Genomic DNA, 15629 nt, shown 5'->3' on the forward strand with positions numbered 1-15629 from the left:
TCATGTGTGAAGCTGGAACAGAGATGTAAATATAAGCATGAAAGTTACTAAATAAAGTATTTTTCTGATAAATTATTTACAGATTATAATTTTTCTACAGCTAATTTATTAATTCCATTTGCTGAAGCCTGTATGAGGTTCTTGATATCCACTTAATTTTAACTGATTTCTTTACACACACTTACAAATAAGGTATAAAGCAAAATAGTTATCAATTGAGGTCTTTTCCTGATGCCATTGAAAGAGCAGAAACACTAAAGCTCTGGTAGCTCTGACAATATCTTGAAGCTTTTCAGATTGCTGTTATAATTATTAATATTGACTATATGACATTTTATAACCCTGGTTAAACATTGTTCCCTGAATTCTTTTTCCCCTTGCTTTTTATTCTCTCAGCTAAAAATAGCCCTTTATTTAAATGCCTATTCATACAAAAAGTGCTATTTTAATTTTTGAAAAATGAGAAAAAATGAATAAGTTTGTGTGTCTCTGCTTCTCTGATATGGATTGAAAATACAATGCAAGAACTTCTTCATGGCCAGTTAGTATAGCTGGGTATGGAGTCACTTCAGTAAATCAAAGAGTAAGAGATCCAAGTAATGGCTAGGAAACCTCCTGTGATGTCACTCAAAGTGAAAACATATTTTTGCATATGAACTAAGGCATAGAGAGTAAATAAGCAAAGAAGTAGCTGTATAATATTTGCTGCCACATTTAGATAATAATTTCTTCAACCTCTTGAATGCTTTAATTTGAAAACTGTCCCTTGAAAGAGGGTTACTTCCACTAGTTGATTACTCTTCAATCTTTAACCTTAACTGTTTCCATTACATGTATATAGTTTATATCAGTGTAGAATTAGAATAACTCAATACAACAGCATACAATGAGGTCATCCTCTCTGCCTTTGTCTTAGACAGAACTAGGAATTTAAAGTCAAGATAGCATGCAGCTTTTCAAATCCTATTATAATGTCTTTGCACAATGTAAATATTTGTTCATATTTGTACCAAAGATGTAATGAAGGTGTGTATTTTGCCTTTAGTACTTTCTGTATGTAATGATGGGTCCACAATGGGCTCATCCCCTTCCTAGACAGAAAGGATGGCAGTAGGCCACATCTCTCACAGAGCCACGACTCTCTGCAGTTGAAAAAGAAAGAGTTTCTTTTCTTTACTCATTACAAGCTCTGTGTCAGTGTCTCTGCCTGATACTGAGTGTTATAACCATATTTGTGGGAAAAACAAATACTAAATTCTTCTTATGTGACACAGACAGATTAGAAGGGAAAGATCAAGAGTATCTTTCCTTCTTAGTTGTAAAAAGAAAACCAAAGAAATGGAAGATGAATCAAGAGTCTTTAAGTAAAAAGGGTAACCAAGAGATATTTTTCAACAGCAAAAAAAGCCCTATGCTATAAAGATTATATAATTAATCAAGATTATGTTTGCCTTTCCAGAGTGAAATTCATGTATGTTTGATCTGTTTTTCAGAATCCTCAGTCAGTAGCAGCTCCCCTGGATCAGGTCCCAGTTCCCCAAGCAATGGTCCGACCAGCAGTGCAACAGAAAATGAAACCTCAGTTTTGCCATCTAACATTCAAGCTGAGGTAAGACTTATTAGTGAGTAGATAATTGCTCAGGTTTCTAGACTGAAGAAGATGGAAAATTTGATTTTATTATACTCACAAGCAGAGTAATTGGGGTACCAGGACACTACAGGCTGACATCAGTATGTTATATATGTGATAACAGCTTTATGTATGAGATGCATAGATGCATCTATGTATCAGAAGACCCTATGGTAACAAAAGTTCAGGGAAAAGCAGCAGTATTGCTACTGGAAGAGTGGAGGGAGCTGTGAAAGGAACTTGGTTACAGAATATTACTTTCTGGGATGACCTGAAAGAGGTGCTCAGTGCTGAATGCTGATAAAGAACTCCTGCATACAAAACAGTGGTTTAGGCATTGGTGATCCTAACACGTAAGAGCTAAGGTGGTCCCAGGTTCAGATGAATGCTGAAGTAGGTTTCTTTAATTACAGTATTGGAGTTAGGTGACAAAATCCTTGCAATATCTCCCTTTTTTTTTACTGTATCTCAGTGTCCCTATCAGGGCAATACTTAACCACTGTAAATGTCATGCCAGAGTTCTTGAACACTTGTTTTGTAAAGTGAGATTGTAAACGGAAGGAATCTTAACTACTCCTTATTCTGTTTCACACATACGTGCCTATAACAACAGGAATGCAGATGGTAAATCAGTTGTGATAAACCTCATTTAGCACAGACGACATGCCCAAGTCATGCTTCCCAGGGCAATATTGTAAAGGGACAGTAAACTAATTTGACTAAGAGAGGCTCAAATTCCACAATATACAATATCCAGCCTATACTTACCACAGTTCCTGCTTTGATGGCAAGGTTTTCTATTAATTGTTGGTTTATGCTGTTTATGTTAGAAAAATTGCATAAGAAAATGTGATTCAACAGAGTTTTAGTTAATGGAGCTATTTCTCCAGGTCAGTGGCAGGACATTCACCTAAAAAAAACCCCTGGAATGGGCAGTTCAACCTCCAGCAGTGACTTTTCCCCATAATGAATTAATTGTGTGTGTGAACTATGATCCAGGGGGCAGGTGGGTGACCTCTGCACACTGATTAGTAGCCTCTCTCTGGCCCGTAACCAAAAAGAAAAAAAAATTGCATTGATGGCTAACATGTGGTCTTGTCTCATAGCCCCCCATGTGTGATTGCAAAGAAATTTAAATGATGCAGAGTAAGATCCATCATTAGGATTAGAACAGATCCTACCTAGATTGGTGGAATTAAGTTGTGTGTTTTACTACTGGGAATGTTTTAGATAATATTTTGGGTAATATGTGGGTGTTATGTGCTGTATGAAACAGGAAATCTTATCCAATTGGATCTTTTACTGACTTGAGGATTCTACAAAATGGAAGGGCAGTAATGTCTGAGGCTGATACATGGTGCTCATGACTTTGCATGTTGCAGTTTCTGGACACTTGCACCATCAGAGATACATACAGGCTGGTTGGGCTGGTGGTCTCTGGGGAGATTTGGAAAGGTTGTAGCAAGAACCAGCAGCTATATTCTGTTTGCTAGTAGAACATTACATTGCATATTATTTGCCACTTCTGTGCCAGACATAAAAAATTTTTATAACCCCAACATTCATTCAAAGATGTTCAAAGAAGCCTAAAACATTCCTTTAGAAGTTGAGCTCTGTATGCTGGCTTTGGTCACTTCACTTGGTGAAATGTGCTAAGAAGCTGAAACTACAGACTTCCACTTCTGGAGCCAGTTGGGGATTTCTTTACCTCTCTGGTTAGTTGACTCTCAGTACTGTGGTCATGTGGGTTCAAACATTTTCCATAAATCTCAGCTTTAGTGATTCTTATTTCAGTGGGATTTTCTTTGGTAGTTTAACAGCAGCCAAACTCCTACATATCTCTTTCCTAGTTCAGTGTTAGCCAGATCTCAAAGGCTATACAGATAATCAATTTTTAATCCAATTCACAAAGTACAGAAGTTTCTAATAATAGGTTGAGTGTTCCAAAATCACCCAAAATATCACTTGTTTTTCTGCAATCCCGTATGACTCACATGGCTGTTGTTTCATAATCGTTGTTGTGACATTTGCAGTAAGTGTTGTGCTCATATCTGAGTGGGTGGATGGCCGTGGTTTTCATGGCAGCAAATTAAACACTTTTTGCTGGGGAAAAACAGGTTGCTATGACAGAGTCATTTACCAGTAAAGCATGAGTCAGTACCGTAAATGATTACACTCCAGTGCAGGGACAAAATTAGAGCATTATTAGTAATGAAACAGATTTTTAAAGTATTTTTACCACATCCACTGGAATAGTGAGACTTTTAAGTGGTTTACTCTCTGGAGCAGACAGTGTGGTGGGTAGACAGTTACAATTTTTTGAATGAACAAAGGTGCACTGCACATGCTGCAGCTTTGCAGATAATCTTTTACTATCACAGTTCCCTTAAAGGTGCTTTCACTACCATTTGTTAAAACACTAGTCTCATTATACGAAACTTGAAAGTTGAAGTCAGGATTTTAATTGCACCTTATAAATAAAATCCTGTTTTTATTAGGCACAGTTGTCTCCAGTATCATCAAGGTTCACCGCAGTAGCTATTTGTCTCCTGTAGCATGCCATGCTCTTTCAGGTCACCTGCTGTGCTGGGTCTAAATCTTACTTGCCCAAGAAATGTAAGGAGAATTGAGCCCCTGCACAGCATGTCCCTTGAGTTCAGAGGGACAACCTGCTTTAGTCATGTGAAATGATTAATTTTAGGCATTCACGGTCTGGTCAAAAGCCATTGAAGGCAATGGAAAGTTTCCAGTTGATGTAACTGGGCTTCAGATCAATTTCTTTCTTCTATTTGTGATTTGGAAAGCAGTATTTCCTAGAATAACACTTGATTATACAGGAGACATAAATTACATACATGACAGATAAACACATATTTGTTTAGTACAACTCCACAGCCCCATGCTTTTAATACTCAGCTCCTTGAGGTGATCTTTGTAAGAAGCCAGTGGAAAAATATGTAGGTTTCTGACCAGCTGATGAGGTTTGTGTCAAGTGTATGTGAAGTGAGTCTAAATTAATTTTTTCAGAGATTATCCCAAAAGCCTCAAGAAAGACAAGTGTAAGTGATTGTGAATATTGAAAGCTGTGACAATTAGCTCCACAACTGAAAATTATTAAAGCAAAACTATTTTGTCTTCCCCTCGTAATCTATAAATGTTCATATAAACTTGCACACAACGGTGTTCCTGCTTCTCAGCAGGTCCCATAGCACAACCAAAGCATGGTTGCTCATGGTTACTCGTGGATCATCGTGCTCTGTTACACTGAGTTCTTGTACTCTATTTTAAGAAAGAGGATAACTCTGTTGACAAGCTATTTTAAGCATCAGTGAGCAGGATCTATGGACCCAAGGAGTGGGTACATGGAGGAGCAAGTAGGGCATGCTTCTCTTTGGGGCAATTTAGGTGCCAGTTCAAACCACCATGTCTGCCAAGGACACAGCTTAGCTGTGGTGCTGCCAAATTACTCTCTTGGCAGCTCCTACGTGTGCCACCATTGCAAGATATTGTTGACTGTGTAAAAAGAAAAGCTGTAGTTGGGATCACAAATTTCTGCCTCTGGGTGGTTGGATTAGATGACATCCAGTGGTCCCTTTGAACCTTACCCATTCTGGGAGTCTGTGATGCACAGAGAACCCTAATCTGTGCAGGTGGGACATTTATTCTGGGAGACGAGGTTAAACTGATGCTTAGGATGATATTACCTGAAAATATTTTAGAAAATCAATCACATACTAAAAGGAAAATTACAGATTATTATCAGTATTAGAAATTAAAATAGGATGCTTTTACTAATAAACTCCCCTTTTCAAGATTAAACTGTTGTGGTAAATAACATCACTGTTTCTGCCTGATCAAACAATCATGCCTGACCCTAGTGTGGTAGTGTGTTTTACTGCTATACACCCTGCCACTGTTATTTTGATTAATTCAGATCTTAGAAGGTAATAGTGGCATACAAAAAACCAAATGTTAAACATAAATCTTTCAAGTGGCTTTGTATCGATGCTGCAGTTGCCACAAATTTGATTATATTATAGGAGGCACGTTAAATTGTCCTTTTTCTCTTAAATATTTGTAGACTCCCTCCATAATATTTCCATAGTTTTGATACTAAATCCATCCTTGGATTTATTCATGGTCAAAGGTGGATGTTATCAAGGCAAGACACTGTTAGCCAGGAATTAATGTAATATACAAGTGGAGCTTCTTTGTTTCCTATGCTATCTGTTGACATTCCCTAGGTACCAAAAGAAAATTACAGGGAAAGACTTCTACTGTTATTGTCTCAGTGATAGGTCGTATCTCCAAACAAACTGTATGAGGAAGGTTATGTTTTGGAATAACATCCTGTGTTTTTGTGCTTAACCACTTTCCATTGATGGTCTGAAGTTGCATTGTATTAGCACGAAGTATTTTACAGAGTTAATTGATATTCCAGGTTTGTCCGGGGGAAAATCTACAGCTCCCCACAACATGCTTGACAAGTTATTATATTTACTTTAGTCAAAGCCCGAGTGTGCAGTATCCCTCTTGGAGGTGGTCTATTATTGGAGTCCCATATGCTTTTTGTTTGGGAAGAAAGCAGTCACTGTGTCATACTGTTACACAGGGTATTCTTTTTCAAGGATGTTGTTCCCTTGGGGACCATATCATGCCAGAGTTCCTAAGTCTAATAAGACCTTTGTAGCTCTTAGTGAGTCAAAGTTCTGGGAGGGAAGCAAGAGTTAAACAGAAAATATAATTCAAGCAACTATACTAGACCACATGTTGAAAAATATCACTGTTCAAGCAGAAAGGCAAAGGCTTCAAAAAGATTCCTGATGTGGTAATCTTTTTATGTTTCTTCCCAATTAATCTATGGAAATAAAAAGGGTGATCTCTGTAGAATGTCTGTTTTTATTTTATAGTAATTAAAAATATATCGGCAGTTCCATGTCCTTGAAAACTATACCACAAGTCTTCAAAAGAAATGTTAAAAATTTTAACTTGAACAGATTAGGAAAGCTGTGAGGGGTATCCCATTATCAAAGGATGACAGGATGCTGGTTTTGTATAGATGCAGACAGACAGAGAGAGAGAGAGTCTGTTATTTTAAATGGCAGATGCCTTGCTTTCTACACAGAATTTCCATGTTAATGGAAGTAAATAATGTGCCTGAAACATACCCATATCATAATCTGGCTAACAAAAGACATGGGCTAGTTAAAAACCACATTTCGTACCTTACAGCTAAAGTAATAACAACTGTGATGAAAGTTAAATACATCCATATTCGTGATTCAGCTGGACATAATCCTGAGTTCGCTGGATAAATTCCCACTGAGATTGTTGGAGTGACTGTCCAGCTGATGAGAAGAACTGATGTTGAGTTGATGAGAAGTTCATAAGATGATCTAGGAATCCTCAAGATTTCAGCTTTCCATGGAAATTTGATTTACTAACTAAGGAATAATCACAGACACATATCAGCTGCTTTCTTAAGAAAAGAACTATCAACAGTGTTTTCACAGGGACAGTAATTTTCTGTATCTGGAACTCCATTGGGTTGCAAACCAATGACTGGCACACAATTGGCTTTCTGTGTATAGGGATAAAAGCATAGAATAATCAAGGTAAAAAGTTTGGAGATTAACTTTCATTGGTTTTCCCCTTTATTCCAGCACCTGGTTTCCCAGCAACGCCTTTTGATACAGGATGAATCAGTGAACTTGTTGAGTCTGTACACGTCCCCTTCTCTGCCCAACATTACCTTGGGACTTCCAGCAATACAACCTCAAATCAGTGTAAGTGACCAGTCTCAAGCCTTCCTGCATATGTTTGCCTCCAGAAAACCTAGTTTCTGAGTGTTCTATTTATATTTTTAGCATTTTGGAGCACAAGCAGTTCAGAGTAGGAACCAGACCTCTCTATGCATTGGGCACAACTTGAAAGCAATATTCATTCTTGATCTCAAATAAACAAGTGCCAGTGTGGATCTTAGTTAAGTACAGGCCACATGCATTGCATTTATGCCAGATAACCGATTTCAGATGTGGCAAGAAGTATATGAGGAGATTATTTTGTAAATTTAAATTATATGATAATTTAAATTATACGGTAATTTCTACCTTTAACTTTTTTATGAGATTCCAGTAATGACTTAAACTGAGCTGGAGCTTTGTAGGAGAAGAATGTAGTATTCCTCCAGCTCAGTAAAATACCTGATAATTTTGCTACTTTCAGAATTTACAGCAGGTCAAAATTTACCTGCTTTCCAATGACAACAACAACAAGGTAAAAATACTGATATGTGGTGGTTCTGTACAACAGTGTGGGAGTTGGTAACTTCTATGAAGAAATTAGGGATTGTAAGCACAGGTTTCAGCGACGGTAAAAAAAATTTTAAATCTATACAATCCACAGTGGTTTGTAATAATGCTACTTAATTCCAGTGCTAAATGAAGTTTAAGTCAAAGTTCCATGTTATTTTATGGTTTTTTCAATACATTTACTGCTCTTAGCAGCAATGTATTGCTGCAATCTAACATTTTAACATCAGCTACAGAACCTTGCAAAGAAAATTATGTAAGCCTGAAATCAGTTCTCTAGAAATATTAGCAAATTATTGTTTTTGAAGGATGGAAAAATTGAACATAATGAAAAGTAATGCTTAACTTCTCAGAGGATATCATCAAAAATTTCTTAGTCATTTCACAAAAATATAACTAGCTTCAACTAGCTTCAAAGTAAATTTATAACATTAAAAAGAAATGAAAATATGTTTCCTTTACTCACTCAAATCTTATAAGCTTTTGATGTGGCCATCTAGCACCAAATATTACTTTTGGCATTAGAAAAAACAAAGGGATTGAGTTATACAAGTAATGTTTATTTCTGTTACTAGAACAAGCAGTTGCAAATTGAATGTAAAGCTTACTTTGGTGTTTGTTTTTCAGGGGAGGGAGATAGCAGTGTGAAGTAAGCATACACAAAAAAAAAAAATTGGTGCAAACCTTATTTTAGAATTTAATGGAATTCACATTATCAGAGATACTGTTTTTACTATGACTTACCATAAGTGGTTATCTGTAAGCCTCAACGTGCATGTTTCTGTTAGGTTATTATTCTTGCTGTAAGAATTGTTATTCTGCTTGAACTACTATTTCAAGATTTTTTTAATAGGCAAAGAACAAAGTAATATAAAGTACATTTGAAATTATGAAGGGCCAAAAACTTCCAAAAGCTTTAAATTGATAACTGTGCAATTTATAAGGCACTTCAGAATGCTACACACCTAGATGAAAGTTTAACTGTATAAGTTTATTTTGCAAAGGCTAAAACTTGCATTTGTGCTGTCCTTCAGGGAGTCAGGGAGTGCTCCAGGAAAAGTAATAGCTTCCCACTACTACAGGTAACTATTTTGTTTTGCTGATTGGCTTGCTGTGTGATGGAAAGTTATGTGAAAAACCAAGCCTTGCCTATTTCAAACTCAATGCAAACTATTTCCTCTGATCCTCTAGTTTCCTGTGCAGAAGGCTGCACAAAGATCTTTAGGAATTTTAAGGATAGCTCCTGTCCTTGCATTAATAATATTCTAACTAGTAATTCCTTATGCTTTGGCTTTCAGTGCTGATTTTTTTTTCAACTTGTTTCAGTACTCAGTTTCTCACAGCGTTACATTTAACTGGCATGTTCTTCCTTTTCATGTCAAACTGTAAGATAGGGGTGTTAACCTTTTCTTCTGTATGTGTTCATGAAGACATAGGACCATCTAATCAAGCAGAGGTATAAATGGCCATTTACTTCTCTGGGAAGCAGTTACCAATGCTGTCGTTCTTTGACAGGCTTCGTCGTCATTCAAAGAAAAGCAGAAGGGGGAGACCCCGCCACTGAGACAAGGAGTGGCCTTGGCTGGACAGTATGGAGGAAACATTCCTCCATCATCAACTCATCCTCACATTGCTATGGAGGGAAAGCCAAACAGCAGCCACCAAGCTCTCTTGCAGCATCTGTTACTGAAAGAACAAATGAGACAGCAAAAACTTCTTGTGACCGGTAATGATCAAAGCTCCAGAAATACTAACTTAAGACGTTTTTAATGACATTTGTGTTCAGTTTAAACTAAATGCCATAATACAAATACCGCACATCCTAACTCTTGGGAAATGTGGAAGGGTGGAAGAAAAAAGGATAGCATCTTTGTTTTCCCTTTTAGTGATTCTGTTCCAGTCTGTTAGCCTGAAAGAATTCAATGATTACAGAAAAGAGAAAATGATTACTTCATCACATTCTTTTGTAGCGGCTGAACTTCCCAGCATGGCGAGGCACGTGATACACGTCCCACTGCATCAGTGCAGATGCAGAGTTCTGCAATATACACCCCTCTTCTTACTGAAAGCATTCTTTCCCGTTAGAACTATTATTTGGTTGTTTTTCACAGGGGAGTGAAATGTCCCTGTTTTGCAGGAGCGGTTCCTCTTCATCCACAGTCTCCTTTAGCAGCAAAGGAGAGAGTCTCACCTGGCATAAGAGCTGCTCACAAACTGCCTCGTCACAGGCCACTGAACAGAACCCAGTCTGCTCCTCTTCCTCAGAGTACTTTGGCCCAGCTGGTCATCCAGCAGCAACATCAGCAATTTTTGGAAAAGCAGAAACAGTACCAGCAGCAGATCCACATGAATAAGGTGAGTTCCCAAAGTAAAGAATTTCCAATAAATTTAAAGATGAAAACTAAGACCAGAAGTTAGTTATTGGCACAGTGTCATCATGGACAATAGAGAGGTTTTTGCCAGAGTATCTTTTTTGTTTATGCATAGTTGTGTATACATTTTTATGTATCTTAAGGTTTTGAAATAGGCTGCAATTCAACAAAATAGAGTTGCTTACCGTTTTACCTGGCAAGTGTTTTCCTGTTGAATGATAAATTATGTCTTTAAAATTGATGTGTACTTCTGAGCTGCAGCAATGACTCCACTTGCTGCTTTTTAATTGTATCAAAACTTGTCTTATTGTGGACTAGAATGCTGCATAAATAGATAACTCACTTGAACTCAAATCAGCTTATTAAATTGATGGGTTTATATATGAAGCTTACTAAACATCTGGATATATTTTTAATCAGTATTTATCAAACTGACTTTTCTCTGTGAGTAGCATGAAAGTTTTTTACCTACATGGTGATACAAAATGACCATATAAGGAGAAAGAGAAAAATGTGCTGTTGCTAGTGTCTGACACAGAGTTGAATCATATAGTACAAGATTCCCTGTACAGTAACACCTTATTCTGAGCAGGGGCAAGGGAAAGAAGAAAAGGACTATCCACTAATAAACAAAGAACAACAGATTCTAAATAGATTTATCAGGAAGCAATAATTCTACAAAAAAATCAAGTTGCTACCTTGATACCAAGTTGATTATCTGAAAACAAGATATGCAAATAATTGCATGTTTTTATTTGGAGAACATTTTTCTGCACTTAGTACACAGCTTTCTACAATTCGTATACTGAAGCTCCACTAGTATTACAAAAATTTAATTACACACCTTTACTTGTCTTTTGTTTTAGTGTTACTCAATAACTATATATAAGATGCAATGTCAAAGAAGAAAAGATGAAAAGTGGACGTTCCGTTCTTGTACCTAAGAAAAAAAAATTCAATCCACCTTACTTAGTGGGTGAATTTCCCAGGGGTTACTGATTCTTTGGAATCTACTAAGAATTCCCAACAAAATTAGAAACAAACCTAGAGTTTAAGTACATACTTTGTACAGTGGTTTGGTTATTAAATCTTGTCTTAATTAGGAAAAATGAAGACCAGAAAACTTCAAAGTTCAGAGCTGATCCTTGCATGTTAACCCCTCTCAGCTTGGGTGTTTTGATTACTCAACTAGGACTCCAGTTGGCTTTTCTTTGAGTATGCATTCCATATGTTTAATCAAGATGGCATATGTATATCTCATAGCCTCAGGTTTTGAAAATATTTCACCTTCCCTCAATTGTCTAAAAAGGCTTTTTAACTGCTAAAGTACTGAGTCTTTGTACTACAAACCCATCAATTCATGCATTCCTCACAAAGCAAAGAACCCCACTGATGTGTTTTTCTTAGATAATATGGTTATTGATATAAATTCTACCATAGCATTTGGGGGTATGTGATGTGGCATTATGAGTATTTGTCCCCAGTGTGAAAATGAAACTTGAGGCACATGACCATATATTTCTAATCACATAGAATTAGGAATGCATTGAATCTTACCAGAGATAGATGGGATAAGGAAGGAAAAAGATTGGAGTTGGTTCATGATAATGCTTGTTTCAGTGATTTTTCTTTTCAGTTGAACTACAGTGAAAATACACGCTAATGAGGATAATTCCCTCTCATACTTGAAATATGCCTTCATTCTCACATGGTTCTTTGTGATGGAGACAAAACTGGTAAATCTAGCTGTTATTCTGTACAGTATATTCCATATACATATGCAGGGAGTGGCCCTATCCTGGGGCCTCTCTCTGCCTCGAGCCTCCATAACCTGCTCTGCCCCAAGAGCTTCTTGGTCTCCTTTCCTCCTTCTTCCAGAGCAACCAGGCTTCTTCAGGAGCACAGTAACTCCTCAGAGCAGCAGATGCCAGAGGAGGAATGAGATCATGTTGCAGCCAGAGAAGCAGTGGGTTTTCTGAGGATGCATGTGTTTTATCAGACTTTAAAGTTTGCAGCATCTAGATTCTTCTCCACGCTCAGAAAAACAATTCTGAAGAACAGTACTGAAAAATGTCAATGCTCTAACCATGTGTCTGTCCTCTGCAAGGACACAGAAAGCCAGGGGGCTTCCTTATGTACTTGCAAAACCTGATTTTTATAAACTGGAATTTAAGGTAGCCAATGGACTAGAGAGAGAAAAGAAAAGATCAAACAATGGAATAGCTTTTAAATAGTGAATTTAAAGGTGTCTTCTTTAACCTTTTAGCTGAAAGTTCAGTTTGAACTTCTGTGACTACATAAGGTTTTTGAACTCTGCCAGAGTGGTAGAATATACTTTGCTCAGTCTTAAAACCTTCCTCTGTTCACAGTTGAAGTTATTTTTTCATTACATAATTTGCACAGCTTTACAATCAAACTCCTCAAAGCATAGTTATAGTTATTTGAAACTTTAAACTTTAGATATTCTAGACCAGATAGGAAAGGGACTAAAAATTTTATTTTTTAGGATAAGTTTGGGTATGTATCAAGTGAACACATGAGCTTGTTTTTTTCTGTTGTTCTGTCCTTTACTCTTCTATTCATGGGCTGTATAATGAAACCTGCACAGAGGTTTAAGTCCTGCCTTTTCAGTAATGGAAAATGCATAGGTTTCATTTAAAAAGGAATACTCAAGGACCCTAGAAGTTTTGGTAATAAAAGACTAGAACCATTTTAAACTTTTAAGACTGTGAAATGCTAGTAGACCAAGATCTTAGAGCAAATTCATGTCTTCTTTTTTGTTTTCTATTTCCCTTAAGATTTTATTTCTTATATTTAGGTCTTCAAGTACTTAAGTTTTTAGTATTCAGCTGAACCCACAATTTGAGTGTTTGCCCTGAGATAAGATGCCAGGGCGTGTGTCATCACTCCATGATATCTGGTTTTGGACTGATCTCTTTGGCTGACTTAGAGGTGCAACAACAAAAAGAGGAAGAGAACCACCTTTTCCTCACCCCATTGTTCTTTTATTTATCTTGTATTAAAAAAAAAAAAAAAAAAAACAATAAAACCACCTTTTTTTTTTTTTTGTGAGGAAAAAATGCACTTCAACAGCAAGCCAGTGCTGCTGTGAGGGTGATAACAAGCAAAATCTAACATAGGTCAGAGGTAAAGGATTCCCCTGGATCATTTACACTCTGAAAAGAAACAAATCATTGCCAAAAGGTGTGCCTCCATCCTTACTAGAAAAGAGGAGATCCTCTGTGGATTATTTCTGGTCAGCTGTCAGATGCCTGGCTTTTGATGTGGGAAATGGTATATGTCTCCACTGAAGTCTGACATTTATACCTGTGGGATCTAGTGCACTGACCTTCTGAAAACATTCTGCAAATGTTGACATCTCTTCCAAAAGTAGGTAAAAACCCTTGTCCCAGAATTAATAATGAATGTGAAGTAACCTGAACTCAGCTTGTCTTAGGGAAGACCAGCTTTACCATTGTCAGCTTTAATATACTTCTGTCTGAATGACAGCTTATTTCCTCATAACGCCCTTTGATCACCATTGCAGATTTTCATTCTGCTCAATAAAGGGAGACCAAAGTCCAAAACCCCCAGTTAAAACTAGTGCAGTTGGATACCAAAAGACCACTACTACCATGAAAAAAATTTAAAATCTTGATATTATTGTGTATATCTGTACCTGGAAAGCTTTGACCCAGCCACTTACAGGAAAAAAACCCTAGGATTTTGATTTAACTAATTTAAATGTAAAGCCCTAGCAGAAGTCTGTGTTGAAGAAAATTTCAGAAATCATAATGTGAAGAAGAGTACCTGAACAAGGCCATCTGTCTTTAGAAGTTATTTTTGCCACGTATGATGAATAAGGCCTGCCTATACTGAAGCTGAAGTCTTCACTGGGGCCGAGATTTTATTTGATCAATGCAGGAACCCTATTTGTGTTCTTAAATTGTGTATTCATAGCATCTTGGCAATTTGTTTTCCATTGTAAAATTCTCTGTATTGGAGAAGCAAAGGGTAGAATAATAGGGTAGTTGGTATGTGCTCTAAAGTATGGGAGGTATATGGATGATAATATTAAGATTTATATAAGAAACACCTGAATTTCAGTTTTCATTCTAGGATGTTGGTTGGTTTAAAACCTCTCTGTATAGGGAATTGGTGACCAGGAAAGCCTGTGGGGTAAAAAAATAAATAGGAAGCGAATATTCATTAGTACCTAGATGGTGTTCTCAGTTTAGCAATATCTCTTGATAAAAAATTTAAAACAATACGGAAATTTATGTTGATGGAAAAATAGAATGATTATTTGTTGCCAGTAGGAAAATTGAAAAGATACAGTTAACCCCAGATTAATCGATCATTTCTCTGAATGATGTTTAATGGAAGGTGGAAGACCAGGTTCAGCAGTAGTAAATCAATCTAGTTTCATTAAACATATTACACTGACGTTTTGGCTTTGCAGCTTACAAATCTGACTAGCGTCTCCTGTAGGTGACAGATAATCTTTCAAATATTGGTAATAGCTGGGGATTATTTGGGAAAAAACTAAAAGGAACTTTGTCTGTTTGGAACTGGACAATGCCCAGAGCATTTTCGCTTTTATTGGAGAGCTAATGTTTAAGCCATAATGCAGAAGAATGATTTTGAAAGATAAATACATCCCTTAGAAATATTGGTCCTACATGAGTAACAGAGACAGCAGGAAGCAGGTGCCAAGTTGTTTTCAGTGCAACTAACAATGTGCATGCAACACACATGGCTGGTGATCTGACTGCCGTAGGGGAGAAGGGGAAAAAGTGTACTGTAAGAATATACATGAGCTCTTAGAAATTACTGTCATGAATTTAAAAAGAACAATTAATCAAGAATGGAAATGTGTTGGTTGGCTGCTGCAGGACTTTGTGATTTTGTCTCTTTGTAAAGACATCCTATTTAAAACACTGTATTTTACAAGGGCATATAATTTAAAAGGAGAAAATGGCAGGGCCTGCAGCTGAAGGACCTATAAAATGGTCTATTGCAGTGTCCAGATTATTTAGTCTTCCATTTTTCTGTACAACCAAGCAGGTTAGGATAAGTTTGATGTCTTTTGCTTTGATTGGACTCATGCAGTTATACAATGGATTGATATGTGTAAGTACATCCTCTCCTGCTGATACTATTTACTTTGACTCATGCATATCCCTTAGAGCTTAATTTCCTGAAGATAAAAGCAAAAAATATATAGGCTATATTATCATGAAGACATTTTTTTTAGTGACCACTTAAATTGGAATAGGTGATAGCAGTAAAGTATACTGCTAAAATATAACCAAC

General features: G+C 36.8%; 1 protein-coding gene across 15 annotated transcripts in view; it reads left to right on the forward strand.

Moving 5' to 3' along the window:
* HDAC9 (histone deacetylase 9) overlaps nucleotides 1-15629 on the forward strand; it is a 454863-nt gene that overhangs the window by 249025 nt on the left and 190209 nt on the right. For 11 of the 15 annotated variants that reach the window (XM_063152662.1, XM_063152693.1, XM_063152671.1 and 8 more), the window contains 5 exons: nucleotides 1494-1609; nucleotides 7294-7416; nucleotides 8976-9023; nucleotides 9457-9667; nucleotides 10079-10296. In XM_063152662.1, the coding sequence (XP_063008732.1) occupies nucleotides 1494-1609; nucleotides 7294-7416; nucleotides 8976-9023; nucleotides 9457-9667; nucleotides 10079-10296 (716 nt within the window). The remainder of the gene's footprint in view (nucleotides 1-1493; nucleotides 1610-7293; nucleotides 7417-8975; nucleotides 9024-9456; nucleotides 9668-10078; nucleotides 10297-15629) is intronic. The other 4 variants (XM_063152628.1, XM_063152637.1, XM_063152645.1 and 1 more) reach the window with 1 other exon arrangement.

This window comes from Melospiza melodia, chromosome 1 (genome assembly GCF_035770615.1).
Source record: "Melospiza melodia melodia isolate bMelMel2 chromosome 1, bMelMel2.pri, whole genome shotgun sequence".
NCBI lineage: Eukaryota > Metazoa > Chordata > Aves > Passeriformes > Passerellidae > Melospiza > Melospiza melodia.